The sequence below is a fragment of the Microcaecilia unicolor genome, unplaced genomic scaffold (assembly GCF_901765095.1).
Source record: "Microcaecilia unicolor unplaced genomic scaffold, aMicUni1.1, whole genome shotgun sequence".
NCBI classification, from domain to species: Eukaryota; Metazoa; Chordata; class Amphibia; order Gymnophiona; family Siphonopidae; genus Microcaecilia; species Microcaecilia unicolor.
This window is the reverse complement of record NW_021963530.1, coordinates 54473-73617: the sequence shown is the minus strand read 5'-3', so window position 1 is coordinate 73617 and position 19145 is coordinate 54473. Positions and strand designations below refer to the sequence as shown.

At 45.7% G+C, this 19145-nt stretch overlaps 1 protein-coding gene across 2 annotated transcripts; it reads left to right on the top strand.

The window, feature by feature from the left end:
- The first annotated feature begins 1337 nt into the window (after positions 1 to 1337).
- LOC115459403 (SAGA-associated factor 29) lies at positions 1338 to 18961 on the top strand. Of its 2 annotated transcripts, none has more exons than XM_030189232.1 (9): positions 1338 to 1435; positions 1553 to 1628; positions 2421 to 2493; positions 3922 to 3986; positions 7454 to 7583; positions 7715 to 7861; positions 17805 to 17840; positions 17996 to 18158; positions 18523 to 18961. In XM_030189232.1, the coding sequence occupies exons 1-9, from the start codon at positions 1361 to 1363 to the stop codon at positions 18631 to 18633; spliced, it is 876 nt and encodes a 291-aa protein (XP_030045092.1). In that variant the 5' UTR covers positions 1338 to 1360; the 3' UTR covers positions 18634 to 18961. The 2 variants fall into 2 exon arrangements, with proteins under 2 accessions (XP_030045092.1, XP_030045091.1); XM_030189231.1 differs by having other exon boundaries at positions 18517 to 18961.
- The last annotated feature ends 184 nt before the right edge of the window (positions 18962 to 19145 follow it).

The following is a 19145-nucleotide window of genomic DNA, read 5'->3' as shown; positions in this document are numbered from 1 at the left end:
ATTTTGGGTCTCAATAAAATTTTGTAGAGTTGTGATATGGCACCTTCATTATAGCAGGAGCAAAAAGTCCATATTTAGCATCCAAAGCTTTCTGTCTGGGTCTTAGTGCCAAAATGGCTTGTGCTTTGGAGAAGTCAGCAGTTATTTGATTTCTATTCCGTAGCAGATTTTGTTTAGTTTTGGCAATATTAACAATCTTGACGACTTGGGGAAAGTGCATGACTTTCATTACAAATGGTCTTGGTGACTTCTGCTTGGGATTTGCACGTGTAGGCACTTTGTGCACCCTTTTTCAAAGATCCTATAGAACTGAATTTGCAGAATTTTCACAAGGAAGTCTTCCATAAATTTAATTGGGTTAGATCCTTCATTTCCCTCGGGGACATCTGAAATCCTAATGTTGTTGTGGTTACGATTACTGTTGACTTCTGCAGCATTTTGAAGATTCAGTACTTGTCTGCAGAAGAAGCAGCATGCTACTATATCATCTTTCAATGTGCTAATTCTCTTTTCTGCCTTGTTAAGCTGAGATTCAAACTTACATCTGCCTTGATTTCTTATTGTTCTCGGTAAGTATCGCTGTAATATTAGTGAGTTGTTTGCTATATCTGGCTTTACTGGTCGGGCCTTTCCACGGTGAGCCTGGTTTAGGTTTCTGGCATTTAGTGCCAGAACCCATATTAAACGCTTCTTCAATTTTGGTTTGTCTTTGAGAAGATGTGATCACAGAAGAAAAGTGTAGAAAAGCATACCTGGAGCTTCTGTAATTTTATATTTGTTGAAAAATGTGCCATGGAGCTTCTTATCCATTCGAAAATGGCTCTTGAGCTCCCCTCGCATATAAGTTTTCCCTTTTTCTTTCCCCTGCACTCCTTCCCACTTGCTACTCCATCCCTTTCTTTCTCCTCCTTTACTCACTACTCTTTGCTGTGGCCCAGCAGTGCTGCTCCTTGAGATGTGGGGCTTGGGATCCCCATAATACAATTTCTTTTTATTCACCGTGGCCTCCAGCACTTCCTCTCCCTCTCCTGTTAAAGTGCCTTGAATCCTTGTGGTTCTGCTTGACTTCTTCTCAGCTACTTGTGCATATGTTAACCTACCTATGCATACAGATGAACAGAAAAATAGATGGACAGACCTTCTCCGATAGGCACCATCACTGAAGCGAAAAGCACCCGAAAATGAGTCTGGAGGTTCTCTTAAAACAGTTGAAATCCCTAAGCAATGTGTAGCCTGCTTCTTTCTGGCCCTGGTTTTAAGAGCAGCATTGTGGGATGTACCACTGTTGGCTTTGGACATCACTAACAGAGGCCTGCTCTTTGCTTTTTAATTCACAGGCGAATAACTGTTAGCAGCAGCCATGGCACTGGTGTCAGCAGATACACGGATTTCAGAGCTGTTGGGGGAACTGCACCAACTGATCAAACAAACGCAGGTACAATAAGACAACATGGGGGAGGGGGGCAGCATCTTGGGAGTTGTAATGGGACAGTTTCTCACTCTTCTGTTCTAGAGAATGTGCCTCCTCTACCTCGTTCTCTTTTCTTTACAGGAAGAACGCTCTAGGAGTGAACACAACTTGGTGAACATTCAGAAAACACATGAAAGGATGCAGACAGAAAACAAGAGTAAGTCCCATGAGGGATAGAAAAATGCCCAGCCCATCTGCTGTCATTTCCATGCATTTCTCTAAAATTAGTCAGCCCGGGGCTTGATAAATCCTAAGTGCCAGGTTGCTTTGGTGCCTAGAAATTATATCCTGGTGCTTGAGATTTCTTGCCCCCCCCCCCCCCCCCCAAAAAAAAAAAAACTTTGTTGTTATGCTGTGGCAGGAAACAACAGGGTTCCTACTTTGCTGGTGCATTTGACTCTCTGAAAGCTTGAGCTACATGGTGCAGGAAGTTCAGGAAGTGTTGTAGTTTAGTGGGACTTTGAAACGGCAAGACCATCCCGAATTTTCTGCATCATGAGATTAAGCTTACAGATTGCTGAATTTCAGCGGAGAAGTAGGAATCATGCTGTTTCTTCTTCAGCTGCAGTGTGCAAAGTGAAGGGATAGATGGCAGCCTCTGAGAGGGAGACTGGGTGAAAGCTGAGGGGAAGGTACATGAGGGAGGGAGACTGGGTGAAGGCTGAAGGAATGCTGGAGGTCTTGGCCAACCCTTCTTCATATCAGGGGTGAGGAAGGGAGCAGCACAGGGCACCTACATCCCTTATGCGGATCCTGGCTGAATATCTGCTGGGACCTGCATAAGCTCCGTTAGCCAGCAGAACTATAATTAGCATCGGATATTCAATGCTGACGCCTGGACATTAAAAGAATGCTGACCATCACAGGCTGAATATTGAATGTACAATATTTTCCCCATTAAAATAAACCTTGTCATCCTCCCATCAATGGATCACGATATTTGTTTCAGTTTCCCCATACTACCGGACAAAGCTACGAGGACTCTACACCACAGCCAAGGCCGACGCAGAAGCAGAGTGCAAGTGAGTGGCTGGCTCTTCTCTTGTATAACATTACCTGGGGCTGCTTGATGTTAACTGCAGGAAGAACCCATCCTGTGTGTTGTATTTATTGTCACTTTATAGTATGTGAATGAACATATGTGAACAAGGCAGGGTTGTAATTGGATACAGCTGGACAGTTGCCCAGAGTACAGAGCCTGCTTCAGAATCGATGCCTCACTTGCTCCCAGTGAGATGTTACTGTATACAAAGAGAATGAAGCCACAGAGAAGAGCAAGTAAGGCGGCACCCAGAAACAACTACCAGCAGTATGGCTCTCTGGTATTTGACGAACATGGACTGATCCAAGACCTTCCCAGAAGAGTGCATGAGCAGGCTGCACAGGTCTAATCACAACTATGGCTTGAGAGTAGGACCAGGTTGTTTTATCTTGTTCATTTGGCTGCTTCTACATGCATAGAGGCTTTCGGGTTAATCCAGACCCCTCGCCCCCAAAGAGGGACAGGGAAATGGGACTTGATATACCGCCTTTCTGAGGTTTTTGCAACTACATTCAAAGCAGTTTACATATATTCAGGTACTTATTTTATGCCAGGGGCAATGGAGGGTTAAGTGACTTGCCCAGAGTCACAAGGAGCTGCAGTGGGAGTCGAACTCAGTCCCCAGGATCAAAGCAGTGTCAGGTTTAGTCCAGCCTGCCTGCATAAGGATTTGGAGGAGAGAGAGGGTGGTTGTAGCCACTAAGGTATTGCTGTTTCTTCCTTTGTGGCTGTGGCCAAAGAGAGGAAAGGAGATCTGGAAAGTAAGTAAGGGTGGTTATGTGTGTGGGGTAGGATGGAAAGGGCATTGGGGGACCCAGGGAAATAATGTTGGTATTGGTGGCAGCAATGGACAAAGGACTATTGAGAGGAGTGGAAAAAAAGCTTAGTGAATGAGGGCTTGAGAAATACTAGGGAAATGACTCGATAGGGGGACTGGGATGATAGATAGTGGGTGGGGTCAGGAGGACTAGGAGAATTGAGGTGGATAGAAAGAGAGGCACAAATATGATTTCTTGCCCTGGGTGGTAAGTGCCTAGTTATGACAGAGGAACTTTGTCCCCATAAAACCTTGTGCACTCATTACAGGGAAATGGAAAGTTGATGAAAAGTCACATTTGATTTATTTCTGCTGCTCTTTTTGTGTCTACTATAGTCAGGGACTATAAGTCAATTCTTGTAAGATACCCTAGGTAAGGGTGTCAAATTCCTAAATAAGTACAATAAATCAGTCTTTTCATTGTGGCTTCGACATACACTCAAATTTTCCTTCCTGTCAGTATCAAGAAAAAGGAGGGAAGCTGTGCTAGTTTGGAAGGACTAGAACAGGGTGAAATTTTTCCACAGTATCTACTGGGTTACTGATCCCGACACTGCTCATGAGTACTAATAACTTTTTCTCTTCTTCCAGCATCCTGCGCAAATCCCTGGACAAGATTGCAGAGATTAAGTCCCTGCTGGAAGAAAGGAGAATTGGTAAGTGACCTACCTACCACACCTTCCCTGTTGTTGGTGGTACTCTTTCATTCTTCTGGGTGGCGGGATGGATTAATTATGGTCATCCATAGGCATTGGGGGCAATACCCTACTCAGATCATTTCCTCTCTTAGCATCCCCCTTCACCTCTGCCACCATCTTTTTGAGTAGTCTATTCCCCCAGCAGCATCGACTTTAGTAACAAAATGCAGTGCAGGATGTCTGAGCTCTCATATGCTGATGGATCCCATGGTGCCCCCATTTCCTCCTCTTGCATGATCTTCTTATCACGATGGAAGCATGTACAAGAGGTAGAGTACAACAGGGTCAGTGATCACAGAAAGCCTCAGAGGCTCTGTGCTGAATTTTGCTACTGAAGTAAGTACTGGTGCAGGATTGGACTGCTTGACAGGACAGTAGTGGCAGGTCCAGATGGAAGCCTGGCAGTGGTGGCAGCAGTCTAGCACCCATGAAAAGTGACACTGAATAGTGCCTCTATAAGTTTCTGGTGACTCCTCATTTGGAGTACTGCATAAAATTCTGAAGACCCCACCTTCTAAGGATGTAAACTGGATGGAGTCAGTCCAGAGGGTGGCTACCAAAATAGTCAATGGTTTTTGTCAGAAAGTATATGATTACTCTGAAGGAGAAGTGGGAAAGAGGAAGTATTTTGGCAATATTTGAATTCCTCCAATTATTAATGTATAGGGATCAGATCTCTTTCATTGGAAAGGAGGCTTTGGAACACAAGGGGTAATAGGATGAAGGTGAAAGGGGGTAGGCTCAGGAGCAATCTTAGGAAATATTTCTTTATGAAAAGAGTAGTGGATGTGTGGGACAGGTGGAGGCAAAGATTAATATCAGAATCAAGAAAGCATAGGACAAGCACGGATGACTGAACACCACAGCTTGGCTGTTGGTAGAGTGGATGGGCTGTAATGTGTTTTCCAGCATCATGTTCTAGGTTGCTGTGTTGTCTGTGTGTTATCTGTACCTGTGTGGGTATTGAACATTTTTTCACACAGCACATGTTTTTCTCTTCCTATGGAAAAAAAAGCTCCCTTTTTCGCTCTTTTAACTCCTCACTATTTCAGTTTTTCTCCTGTACCCCATCTCTTTTGTTGCTGTTCTTCTTTTCATGCACTTTTCTCTATTTCTTTCCTTAACTACTACTACTACTACTTATCATTTCTAAAGCGCTACTAAACGTACGCAGCGCTGTACACTTGAACATGAAGAGACAGTCCCTGCTCGACAGAGCTTACAATCTAATTAGGACAGACAAACAAGAGATAATGGATTGTTAAAGTGAGGATGATAAAATAAGGGTTCTGAACAAGTGAATAAGGGTTAGGAGTTAAAAGCAGCATCAAAAAGGTGGGCTTTTAGCTTAGATTTGAAGACGGCCAGAGATGGAGCTTGACGTATTGGCTCAGGAAGTCTATTCCAGGCATATGGTGCAGCAAGATAAAAGGAACGGAGTCTGGAGTTAGCAGTGGAGGAGAAGGGTGCAGATAAGAGATTTACCCAGTGAACGGAGTTCCCGGGGAGGAATGTAGGGAGAGATGAGAGTGGTGAGGTACTGAGGAGCTGCAGAGTGAATGCACTTATAGGTCAATAAGAGGAGTTGAACTGTATGCGGAAACAGATAGGAAGCCAGTGAAGTGACTTGAGGAGAGGGCTAATATGAGCATAACGACACTGGCGGAATATTAGTCGTGCAGCAGAATTTTGAACAGATTTAAGAAGAGAGAGATGGCTAAGTGGGGAGACCTGTGAGAAGGCAAGTTGCAATAGTCTAAGCGAGAGGTGATAAGAGTGTGGATGAGGGTTCTGGAGTGTGCTCAGAACGGAAAGGGCGAATTTTGGTGACATTATAGAGAAAGAAACGACAGGTTTTAGCAGTCTGCTGAATATGTGCAGAGAAGGAGAGGGAGGGGTCGAAGATGACCCCAAGGTTACAAGCTGATGAGACAGGAAGGATGAGTAGTGTTATCTACAGAAATAGAGGAATGGGGGGGGGGGGGGGGGGGAAGGAGAGGTTGGTTTAGGGGGAAAGATAAGAAGCTCGGTCTTGGTCATGTTAGTTTCAGATGGCGCTGAGACATCCAGGCAGCAATGTCAGACAGGCAGGCTGATACTTTGGCCTGGATTTCGGCTGAGATTTCTGGTGTGGAGAGGTAGATCTGTTAGTCATCAGCATAAAGATGGTACTGAAAACCATGGGATGAGATCAGAGTACCAAGGGAAGAAGTATAGCTGGAGAAAAGAAGAGGTCCCAGGACAGATCCCTGAGGTACACCAGCTGACAGTGGGATAGAAGTAGAGGAGAATCCACTAGCGTATACACTAAACGTATGCTAGGAGAGAGAAGAAGAAAACCAGGAAAGAACAGAGCCCTGAAATCCAAGTGAGGACAGCGTATCAAGGAGTACGCTGTGATCAACAGTGTCAAAAGCAGCAGATAAATCGAGAAGGATGAGGATAGAATAGAGACCTTTGGATCTGACCAGGAACAGATTATTGGAGACTTTAGCAAGCGCTGTTTCAGTTGAATGAAGGGGGTGAAAGCCAGATTGAAGTGGATCAAGAATAGCTTGAGATGAAAGAAAGTCAAGGCAACGGCGGTGAACAGCACGTTCAAGTATCTTGGATAGGAAAGGGAGGAGGGAGATGGGGCGATAGTTGGAAGGACAGGTAGGGTCCAATCCATTTATTTTTTTAAGAAGTGGTGTGACTACGACATGTTTGAAGGCATCACGAACAGTCACAGTGGACAGTGAAAATTTGAGGATATGACAGATAAAAGGGATGACAGTAGGAGAGATAGTGTTAAGTAGATGGGTGGGAATAGGATCAGAGGAACAGGTAGTTAGTTTCGAGGAGGAAAGAAGATGTGTAGTTTCCTCTTCAGTGATTTCAGAAAAGGAGGCAGGGGCTGGAGGATTGAGAGAACGGACTAAGGGAAGGAGAGGTGGAGGTGACCTGGTTGAGAATTCAAGTTTAATCTTGTGAACCTTATCATGAAAGAACTCAGCCAGAGTCTTGGGGGAAAGTGAAGGGGGGGTTGGAGGTGAAGGCAGTTTGAGGAGAGAGTTCAGTGTAGCAAGGAGACATCAAGGATTTGAGCCAAGAGAATTTGTCAACTGGATGTAATAGTCCTGTTTGGCAAGTAAAAGAGCAGACTGGAAGGAGGTCAGCAAGAATTTGAAATGTATGAAGTCAGCATGGGCACGGGATTTCAACCAAAGGTGTTCGGCAGAGTGGGCACAGGAGCGTAGGTAGCGGATTCTAGAGGTCAGCCAAGGATGGGGTTTGGTACGTTTTACAGAACGAGGAATGGGAGGGAGCGAGAGTATCCAGAGCAGAGGCGAGGAATAGTATTATAGGAAGAGACAGCCTCATTGACATTGTGTAACCGAGCAACAGATGAGTGCTCATCTTTCTCTCCCTCTTTCCTTTTGCAGCTGCTAAGATCGCAGGTCTGTACAATGACTCTGAACCCCCACGGAAGACCATGCGACGAGGAGTACTGATGACCCTTTTACAGCAGTCTGCCATGACACTGCCTCTTTGGATCGGGAAACCAGGAGAGAAGTATGTCTCCATTGCCTCCCCCCCCCCCCCCAACCCTCCACCCCAGCCTTCTCAATCTCACTATCACCTCTCTAACATAAGATACTGAGGATTCAAGAATCATGCCGTCTCTCTTCTTCTTCCTGCTGTAGACCACCACCTCTTTGTGGTGCAATCGCTGCATCCAGTGACTATGTGGCTAAGCCAGGGGACAAGGTGGCTGCACGGGTGAAGGCTGTGGATGGAGATGAGCAGTGGATACTGGCCGAGGTTGTGAGCTACAGCCATGCCGCCAACAAGTAGGAGGGGGGTTCCAAGATACCACTGGGGTGTGTCACAGTCATAAAGGTCATAGTGTGTTCTCATCTTGATATTAGAGGTGCCATATGCTGTTACATCTCATTGAGGAGGAAAAAAATGCTTTAGTGTTATCACACACATCAAGGGAGGAGTTTAATGTCCTTGAGGAATTTTAGAATTGGAAGTTTTTGTGGTGGGGGGGGGGGGGGGCTGGATGGGAGGATGTGTTGTTTGGGGAGGTAAGGGATAGGGAGACTATTTTAAAAGGTGGAAATGTAACTGGATATTTCCATAGCATCCCTGTAGACTGGCACAGATAGGTTATGTACTCCTACCAGCAGATGGAGACTGAGAACCATTGAATTTCAATTGAGCCTATAAGTGTGCTGTGCAGTCCCTTGAAAATCAGTGTATTCTCAGTCTCAGCAAATGATAGCAGTGGTAAGCCTGTGTAGGCCCGGTAAGCCCTAAGGAATTTTTGTTCTTTTCCTTGGTGGTGGTGGTAGGGGGTCTACCTGCGGTAAAATAAATAAATTTAAAAAAAAAGCAAGAGAAGTGCTTTGCTTTAGTGCCTCACAGTTGTGTGGTCTTTCTTTACAACCTGCTCCTTGCAGTGTCGCTGGACTGTCTCCTGCTCCCTTATTTCCCTGTCGGGGTTTGTCTCTCGGTTCTTTCTCCGGTGCTCCCACGGTGTTGTAGAGAGGATGAGTTTGCAGTGGCTAAAGTACTGCTTCCTCTGTCATCGCTGGAGCCTGGAATCTGCAGGGTGCAGCTCTTTTTGTGCTGGCTGGGAGATGTGGGAGCATCAACTTCAGCAAGAGAGGCTGTGTCTATGCTGGGGCCTTCTTGCAGGTACTTGGTGGGAGTGGTGCGTGATGAGGGGCGAACAATGGCGATCAAAATTTTGGCAGGAACCGCCACCATCTTGAAGGATACCGCATCGGGATTTGAGCAGCCACTCTGATTGCAGCTTATGCCTTCCTCTGGGCCTCAGCTGAGCAACCCAGTTCTGCCAGGACCCTCTGGGGTGGATTTCCCACCTGAATTAGTGCTGGCTATGTACTAGGCCGCCTGCTTTCATAGGGGTGGCAGACAGACTTGGTAGCAACAATGGAGTGGGGGGGGGGGGGGGGGGGCTTCTTCTGGCCTTGCAAGAGACAGTGGGTGGATTGGGTGAGGAGGACCCCCTGGACTGCGGTTCCCTCCCCCTGTCAGAGGACAATTGGGATGGCCAAGTATGAAGAGGTCCTGGATCAGAATTAGACAAAGGGGGAGGAGTTTATGATGGCAGAGTTGCCCCCAGGTGAGGATTCCTCCATTGTGCATATTTTTCATCTCCTTTAAATATCGTGAAGATTTGCAGGAGCTCATTTCCCAGGTCTCGGTGCTGATGTTTAAAGAAGCATTTAAGGAAGCTCCGTGGATGGTGTATCCGCTTTTGAAAGGTATTCGGAAGTCATCTAAGTCCTTTCCTATGCACCAAGACATTAGGGATGCGATTCAGATGCAGTGGAATTTTCCTGACACTTCTTTTGGATTGCCAATCTATGGTTCACCTTTACCCAATTCCTGACCAGGGTAGGGTGTCCTTGCAGCTTCCCTTGGTGGATGCTGTAGTCTCCACGGTGACCAAGAAGAATACCGTCTGGTAGATGGTGGTACGATCCTGAAGGACCCCCCAGGATCACCAGGTGGAGACTCTCTTGAAGCAGAGTTGTGATGTAGTGACCCTAGCTATACAAGCTACTAATTGTAGGGGGTTTGGTGGACAGGGCCTGTTTTCTTTTGGGCGGAGTATATTTTGGACAGGGACTCGGATGATTGGGCCCTGGTGGATCAGGAGGCTGCCAAACTTGAAATGGGTTCTTTTTTCTTGTCAGATGCCCTTTTTGTCTTCTCCATGTATTGGCTAAGTCCATGGCTCTCAGTTTGGCGGCTAGCCATTCATTGTGCCTGTGGGGCTGGTCGGGGACACGGTCTCCTAATCTAAGCTTAGCAAGTTTCCTTTTTGAGGCGCTCTTTGCTTGTTTGGAGAGGAGTTGGATAAGCTGGTCAAGAGTCTGGGGGGAGACAAAGGGTCCTCATCTCCCGGAGGACAAGCCTAGGGCGGTTGACAGAGGTTCCTCTGGGAGAGGTATTTTTCGTGAGGCTTGCTGGTATTGTCCTGGGAGAGGGGAGGAGGTTCCAAATGTAGTTATTTCTTTCAGAAAGCACAGTCCTTTCAGGGGTCACCAAGGAGGCTGGGATTCTGGGCTCTCTGCTTTCCCATCCCTGGGTGTGTGTTGCCCAATGAAGGGGTCTGGGGCCAGCCTTCAATTCCTTTGGGAGCCACCCTCTTATCAGAGGTGGACTCAGATTACCTGAGACCAGTGGGTTATCAAGATTATTTGCGACGGTTACCCCTTGGAGTTTGCCCACCCTTTGTCAGGCGCCTTTCTGGAATCCCGCCCCCCCCCCCCCCCAGTTGTGCTCGATGGAAGGTAAAAGTGGTTAGAGGTGCTTTTCAACGGCTGGTCCGTCTGTGGTCTGTGGTTCCAGTTCCAAGCATGGAGAAGGGCAAGTGTCATCATTCCATTTACTTTGTGGTCCCCAAGAAGGAGGGTCATTTCCAACCCATTCTGGACTTGAGAGGGGGTGAAGCATGCCCCTTTTCACCTGGAGACCTTGAGCTCAGTCATTGTAGCAGTCTAGCCCGGAGAATTTCTTATGTCTCTGGATCTGATGGAGGCCTACCTGCACATTCATGTTCGCCAGGCTCACCAGTGATTCCTTCGCTTCATGGCTTTGAGGCGCATTATCAGTTTTGTTTGTTCCCCTTTGGTTTAGTCACTGCTTCACGCATGTTTTCCAAGGTGATGGTAGTGATGGTGGCAGCAGCTCTTTAAAAGGAAGGTATCTTGGTTCACCCTTATCTGGACAACTGGCTTATCCAGGCAAAGTCCTTCCAGGAGAGCATCAAGGTCACATCCAGAGTAGTGCAGGTCCTGTAGTCATTGGGCTGGGTTGTCAACCTGGTCGAGTCATCTGGAGCCATCACAGACCTTGGAGTATCTCAGGATGTATTTCAGTACCAGACTGGGCAGGGTGTACCTGCCTGCGGCAAAAATTCAGAAACTACAAACCCATGTTCAGTCTAGTCTCTGTTCCTGGGATTCTTTGGCCTAGAATTTTCTGCAGGTTTTGGATCAATGGCTGCGCTGCTGGAGGTGGTGCAGTGGGCCAGGGCTCTCATGCATCCGCTTCATGTCTCTTCTTTCCCTGGGATCCTCCTTAGTTGCAGGCCAGGATTCTCCTGTGGGGGCTGGTGAGGCGCAGCCTGCGCTCATGGCGAGTCATCTGTCAGGGGGAACAAATCTTGGAACTCCCTTAATGGTCCATGCTAACAACGAATGCCAGTCTCTCTGGCTGGGGGCCCATTGTGCGGGGCAAGTGGCTCAAGGCTGGTGGTCGACAGAGTAGGCCAGCTAGTTGATCAACGTGTTGGAAACCAGGGTGATTCAGCTGGTGTTGCTGTCTTTCCCAGATCTTCTCTGTGGCAAGGCTGTGCAGGTGTTGTTGGACAATGCTACAATGGTGACCCATGTGAATCATCAAGGGGGCATGGGAGATGGCTGCCCTCATGTTCTAGGTGGATGTTATTTTCAGCTCTGAGCTCTCCTTTAAACCTCAAATTGATGCAGTTCTTGGGTCTTCTTTTTTTGCTGTTCGTCGAATCCGTGCAGTTCATCCATTTATTCCAGCCACTTCCCTTCATCCTCTGATTTTTTTTTCCACGAGTCATTTCTCATTTGGACTACTGCAACTCTTCTTGTGTCCCCTTACATTCTCTTAAGCATTTATAGTTAGTCTAATCAACAGCTGTCCAACTTCTTTACAATGCACACAGGTTTGACCACATTACCCCCCCCCCCCCTCCCTTTTTGTTACTGAACACTGGCTTCCATTATCGGCATGTATACACTTCAAAATACTCTGTAGTTTTCAAGGCAAGGCTTTTCTCTATGTCTTATCTCTCTAATCTTCTTATTCCCTACACACCACTGCATTTTCTTCGATCAGCAGACCACAACCTTCTCACCTTTCCCTCCCCTATACAACTCCGGCTAACAATACCCATGACACCACTTTCAGTTATCTTTGTCCTACACTTTGGAACAATCTTCTTTTAAATATCCATAATCAATCCACTCTCCAGACCTTTAAACAAGCTCTGAAGACCCATCTATTCACTTTAACCTTCTCTTCTACCTCATGATGCAAATCTTTTTTTTTCTTTTTATTGCATGTATACCATTATTTTTAATTCTTTTTAATGTAAACTGCTTTAAGCCTATTTGGTTAGGCCAAAGCAGTATATCAAGTTTTATGACATAAATAAATGTGGCAGGCATGGACAATGTGCAGGTGGACTTCCTCAGCAGAAATATCTTGGATCCAGAGATCAGAGACTGAAATTTGAGTCAGGCAACCTTCTCCCCTCATTGTGAATCAAGTGGAGCCTTGCCTTCATGGGCTTAATGGCGACTTGTGCAATGCCAAGGTTCCTCGATTTCTTCAACAGGAAAAGAGACTGCCTTGCAGAAAGTCTGGATGCTCTGGTACAGGTCTGGCCCTTGCTAGGCCTCCTCTATGTGGTTTCTTCCGTGGCCTTTGATAGGCAGAATCATCAGAAGATAGAGCATTACGAGGCCTGGTAGTCCTGGTGGCTCTGGAATGGCCACAAGGACATCTGGTGCTGCTCCTGGTGGAGGAGTCACTCTGTCTGCCTCAGGCAGAAGATTGTCTAGCTCTGGGTCCTGTGTGGGTGGCAGATCCAGATCAGTTCTCACTTATGACTTGGCTCTTGAGAGGGCGCATTTGAGAATAAAAGGATATACAAGTCAGGTCATAGCGACGCTCTTGCATTCAAAGAAGTGATCTACCTCCTTTGCTTATGTGCACATGTGGCATATCTTAGGATCGGTGTGATACTCGTCAGATTGAGCCCTTCAAAGCGTTGTTGCTGCAAATTCCTGATTTTTTGCAGACCAGCTTGGACAAGAGTCTTGTCTTCTTTTAAGGTGCAGGTGGCGGCCCTGGTGTGTTTTGGGGGCCTCATCTGGGATAAGTTCCCTGGCAGCTTATCAGGATGTGGTGCCTTTCCTTTGGGGAGTGTAGTTGATTTGTCCTCCGGTCTGTCCATGTGTTCCTCCTTGGGATCTGAATCTGGTTTTGTCCATTTTGGTCACGGCATCCTTTGAGCCCTTGTCTGGTTGCACACTGAAGTATCTGACTTTGAAGACCTTTGGTGGCCTTGACTTTGTCATGCAGAATTTACAAGTTACAGGCCCTTTCTTTCAGAGAGCCTTTTCTGGTGTTTTTCAAGGATGAGATGGAGCTCAGATTGGTTCCTTCCTTCCTCCTTAAGGTGGTTTCCGCGTTTCATGTTAGTCAGTTTCCTTGCAGGAGCTCAGTGAGCATGCTGGGTTGGAGGAGCAGAGGCGTTTACGTTATTTGAATGTCTGTAGAGTCCTCCGTAAGTATCTGTGGGTTACTCAGGAGTTGTTGATCCGACAGGTTGTTCATGCGTCTTGGTGGTCCTAGGAAAGGAGAGGTGGCTTCCAAGGCAACTATTACTAGGTGGATTAAGGAAGCGGTGGTGTTGGTGTATTTGCTTAAGTGTAGATTGATTCCAATCTACCTTTTACTCCCTCTAGACCAGCACAGATGGACCAGCCATTGAAGAGCGTCTCTGACCACTTTTACCTTCCACTGTCTCTTTCTAAAGATGTAAGAAGACTTGAAACTGTCCAGAGGAAGGCGACAAAAATGGTATGGGTCTTGCACCAAAAGACGTATGAGAAGAGACTGGAAGACCTGAATATGTATCCCTAAAGGAGAGGAGGGACATGGGAGATATGATACAGACAGTTAAATACTTGAAAGGTATTAATATAGAAACAAATATTTTCCAGAGAAGGGAAAATGAGGTTGCGGGATAATAGTAGACTTAGGAGTAATGTCAAGAAAATTATTTTTCATGGATAGGGTAGTTGATGCCTGAGATGCCCTCCCAAGGCAGGTGGTGGAGAAAAAAATGGTGGCGGAATTCAAAAGGTGAGAGATGAACACAGAGGATCTCCAATTAGAAAATTAATGGTATGTCAAGTGGTGCTTAGATGGCAACTCTGCCTGTAAAAACTAAGGCCGGTGCTGGGCTGGCTTGTACAGTCTGTGTCCCGCACATAGCAATCCAGTATAGGATGGGTTGGAGAGGGCTTCAACGGAGACTTGGTAATTTGGAACATGACAGAGCCGGGTAGATTTTTACAGTCTGTGTCTCGCAAATGACAAATTGATTTGTGGAAGAGTGGCCTAGTGGTTAGGGTGGTGGACTTTGGTCCTGGGGAACTGAGGAACTGAGTTTGATTCCCGGCACAGGCAGCTCCTTGTGACTCTGGGCAAGTCACTTAACCCTCCATTGCCCGCCGCATAGAGCCTGCCATGAGTGGGAAAGTGTGGGGTACAAATGTAACAAAAATAAAAATAAATAAATAATCTTGATTAGATAATGAATGTGACTGTTGGGCAGACTGGATGGACTGTTCAGTTTTTATCTACCGTCACTTACTATGTTAACTATTGTTCTTCAAAGTCTTGTTCTACCAAAGCTCAAACGCACTTTCTGGTTTCACCTCTTGTTATCTGTAAAGTGGCAGTTTGGTCTTCATTGCATTCATTTGCACGTCATCACAGATTGGATGTGCAGGATTTTAGAGGCAGGGCTTTGGGGCTCCCACCCTTAAAAGGTCACTGCTTTGGGACTTCCCATCTATGCCAGTCTAGAAGGATGCAGTGGAAGAAAAAATTAGGTCTTACCTGCTAATTTGCTTTCCTTTAGTCCCTCTAGACTGGCACAGAACTTGCCCTATTAGTCTTACTCTGTTGCTTTCCATCTTCCTTCTGGCAGTGGTTGTTCCTTCTTCACTTGCAGGCATGTGAGTGGGGCTGCAAGGGGTTTTGCATATTTTATTTATTTATTTACTACAGTGTAGTAAATTTAAAACAAATAGGATAAAATGTTTCTTCACCAACGCGTAATTAAATTCTGGAATTCGTTGCCGGAGAACGTAGTGAAGGCAGTTAGCTTGGCAGAGTTTAAAAAGGGGTTGGACGGTTTCCTAAAGGACAAGTCCATAGACTAAATGGACTTGGGAAAAATCCACAATTTCAGGAATAACTTGTATAAAATGTTTGTATGTTTGGGTAGCTTGCCGGGTGCCCTTGATTTGGATTGGCCGCTGTCGGGGACAGGATGCTGGGCTCGATGGACCTTTGGTCTTTTCCCAGTATGACATTACTTTTGTACTTATGTACATTTGTATCCCACATTTTCCCACCTGTTTGCAGGCTCAATGTGGTTTACATAGTACCGTAAAGGTGTTCGCCAAGTCTGGTAGAGAAACAAATACATGGTGATGTTGTGGTCGAATAAGGTTCAGGCACAATGGGGATCGAAGACAGGAGAGGTTATATAGTGTCCATTACGAGCTTTGGTTTTGCTGTGTTGCAGAGTGTAGGTATTTATGTTGAGTCGGTAGGGTATGCCTTTTTGAACAGGTTGGTTTTTAGTGATTTCCTGAAGTTTAGATGGCCGTAGGTTGTTTTCACAGCTTTTGGCAGTGAGTTCCATAGTTGTGTGCTTATATAGGAGAAGCTGGATGCGTAGGTGGCTTTGTATTTGAGTCCTTTGCAGTTTGGGTAGTGAAGGTTTAGGTATGTTCGTGATCTGGTTGTGTTTCTGGTTGGTAGATCTATGAGGTCTGTCATGTAGCCTGGGACTTCACCATAGGTAATTTTGTGGACCAGGGTGCAGATTTTGAAGGTAATACGTTTTTGATTGGGAGCCAGTGCAGTTTTTCTCGGAGGGGTTTGGCACTTTCGAATCGTGTTTTACCAGGTATCAGCCTGGCTGCTGTGTTTTGAGTGGTCTGGAGTTTTTTTGTGAGTTGTTCTTTACATCCCGCATAGATTCTGTTGCAATAGTCTGCATGGCTTAGTACCATTGATTGTATTAGGTTACGGAATGTTTCCCTTGGGAAGAAAGGTTTTACACGTTTAAGTTTCCACATTGAGTGGAACATTTTCTTTGTTGTGGAGTTCACTTGGCTCTCAAGTGTAAGGTTGCGGTCGATTGTAACGCCGAGTATTTTCAGGCTATCTGAGATAGGGAGAGTGTGGTCTGGGATGTTTATGGTTATGGGTTTGTACGTATTGTGTTGCGATGAGAGGATGAGGCAGTGTGTTTTGTCAGTGTTCAGTTTCAGTTGAAATGAGTTTGCCCAAGTTTAGGATACTGGATGTGTTTTTAAAACAAAAGAGAGAGAGCATCAACTGCATGAGTACATAAAGCTAAAGGAGAGGTAATAGCAAATGGGTCCATTTTGAAGTGTGGTTCAAGATGCGCTGGTGTTTTATATTGGCTGTATGCAGCAGCATAGACATCTGGCTTCTTGGAGATTGGTGCTGTTGCCTCTGAGGAATTAATGCTTAGAGCAGTGGTTCCCAAACCAGGTCCTGGAGGCACCCCAGCCACTCAGGTTGTCAGGATATCCACAATGAATATTCATGAGAGAGATTTGCATGCACTGCTTCCACTGCATACTAATCCCTCTCATGAATATCATTGTGGATATCCTGAAAACCTGACTGGCTGGGGTGCCTCCAGGACCTGGTTTGGGAAGCAGTGGCTTACAGTTGGTATTTTTTTCTACTTTGCTATTTGAGGACCAATTTTCAAGGGACTGTACAGCTCACTTAGAGGCTAACCTGAAACTCAGTGGTTCTCAGTCTCCATCTGCTGGTAGGAGTGCATAACGCATCTGTGTTGGTCTAACGGGATTAAAGGAAAGCAAATTAGCAGGTAAGACCTAATTTCTTCATTGATGTCATGTGACAAATCGTTATAGTGAGAACTTGCTGAATGTATGGAACTTAACAGCTTTTCAATTTAAAAAAAATTGTAATGGGGAAAGAAATCAGGAGGTGTAGGTGAGTTTAGTAACTACACTTCGAGGTGTTAATTTGAAGCTAGTGGTGTAAACACTGGCCATCCAAAAAGAGGAAATACTGGTTTAAGCTGGAAGTTTACCCTGCTCTGGGTGCAAGCTTGCTGTTGTAGAACTTGTTCAGATAAACTCTTAGGTGGTTAAATGTTTTCTAGGATCAAATTGAGCCAGAAGGATAAAGTCTTGTGTGACTTCTACCTCCTAAAAGAGGAAGTGTTTGTTTTACTCTGGATTTCACCTTCCCTGCCCCTCACCCACCAACCCACCAAACCTTTCTCTTTTTATAGATTTTTCATGGGGTAGAAGCTTGATTTTCCTGCAGCTTTTACCAGTTGGTTAAATGAGTCATTGTCCACCAATGAACTCACCTGTTCAAACTTGAGCCTTGATTCCCAAACACACTTATGTTAGTTTGTCTTAACTGGAGTGGAAGTTCCACAGAGCAGATATTAGCCCTTATGTGTTTGCATAATATTCAATATTTATATAGTAGTAGTTGTAGTTTTGGATGTGTGTGTGGGGTGAGTGACAGGAGAAGCAGCAGTGCAGAAACATGTGAGCCCTCCAGAGGGCAGCAGAGCCCCAGGAAAAGAATAGGAATACTTCCAGCAATGAATCTACTGCTGTCTGGTTATTTAACTGACTGAGATCTTTCAGTTCCACTGCAGTCTTACATTTTTTTGGTCTTGTCATGTCTGGAGTCTTTTATCTTCCCACCATTGCTCTCTGAACTTGGCTGTTGTTTCATGTTTTGGTATGTCGTATTACCCTGAGGTTTCTCTCTCTCTCGTCAGTGCTTGGGCCCTTCTTTAGTCTCATACAGCAGTGCATCTTGTCACCTTAGGATCGCTTTCCATGCTATTCTCTCATTCCTAGCTTTTTTCTTTCATTGCAGATATGAAGTGGATGACATAGATGAAGAAGGGAAAGAGTAAGTTAGTCACTCTCATTTTTTCTGCCTGCTGTGCCGATGTCGCTCAGTCTGGTATTTTGTCCTCAGATTTTATGCTGTGTCCTTTCATGATGGTATATTTGTTTGATCATTGTACTACTTGCCAGATTTCACCAAAGTGTTTCCTCTTGCAGGCGGCACACGCTGAGTCGACGACGCATCATTCCTCTGCCACAGTGGAAAGCTAATCCTGAGACAGACCCAGAAGCCCTATTCCACAAGGATCAATTAGTGTTGGCACTTTATCCACAGACCACCTGCTTTTACCGTGCCCTGATCCATGCCCCACCTCAAAGGGTGAGATTCTGTCATCTCTCTCTTTGCTTTGTGCCAGGCATCAGTCATCTCTATTTATTTCCTTTTCCTCTCACTGCTATGCACCAGGTTCCAGCTGTCTCATATGTAAACTTAAATTGAGTCATTTTATCTTCTTGTACTTAGTTCTAATCCCTGTGTGGCATAGAACAAGGGGAGGAGGGGCAGTTGATATCCCATTGCATATGTATGTAATGAAGCAGCTTTGTAGCTTTTGAAAAGCATCTGTGCTGGAAGATAGATGGGGAAGAAAAAGAGTCTAGGCTCTCTGTATGTATGTCTGATGACTGACAATAGCATAAGGTGTTTGCTGCTACCTGTCTCAATTTGCCCTTTTCAGCCACAGGATGATTACTCGGTTCTATTTGAGGATACATCCTATGCTGATGGCTACTCTCCACCTCTGAACGTGGCCCAGAGATATGTGGTGACCTGCAAGGAGACTAAGAAGAAGTGATGGAGGGAGGCAGAGGAAAACCAAGAACCCTCAGCATCTAGGATCAGTCGCCCATCCATCCTGTGGAAATTATGCACCACTGCTGGTCTTTTCCAGCCCTGAGGAGGCTGTGCTGCATCAGGACTGCCTATGCAGCTTCCAAATTCACTCCAGTCAGGTCCGATCCTGTGTGGCTGCCCAGAAACATACTGCTGCTCATGGATGTCCCCAGAAGAAGGGGGGAGAGTGGTAGGGGCAGGAACTATGGTAATCATAGCCAGAGCATCACCAGATTCCTGCATCTATGTTCGCTGACCAAAATAAATCCATTTTTTATTTAAGTCCTTAATTACTGTTTGGCTATTCTGTCTTTGTAGGGGGAGCTCGTACTGTACGGTTATGAAATCACATTTGGGTGTACAGAATCCTGCAATATTATGGCACAGTCATGAAGAAAGGGAGAAGTGGACAATAGTACTTTAGTGGAAGGAAACAGATGCTGACATACTACCACAGACTATTTTTTCTAGTCA

Bases quoted from the DNA above. Each gene is read 5' to 3' on its own strand.
- LOC115459403 (XM_030189231.1), top strand. From the start codon at position 1,361: ATGGCACTGGTGTCAGCAGATACACGGATTTCAGAGCTGTTGGGGGAA. The intron at 1,436-1,552 runs GTACAATAAGAC...TTTTCTTTACAG, and splicing joins AACTGATCAAACAAACGCAG to GAAGAACGCTCTAGGAGTGA. The intron at 7,584-7,714 runs GTATGTCTCCAT...TTCCTGCTGTAG, and splicing joins ATCGGGAAACCAGGAGAGAA to ACCACCACCTCTTTGTGGTG.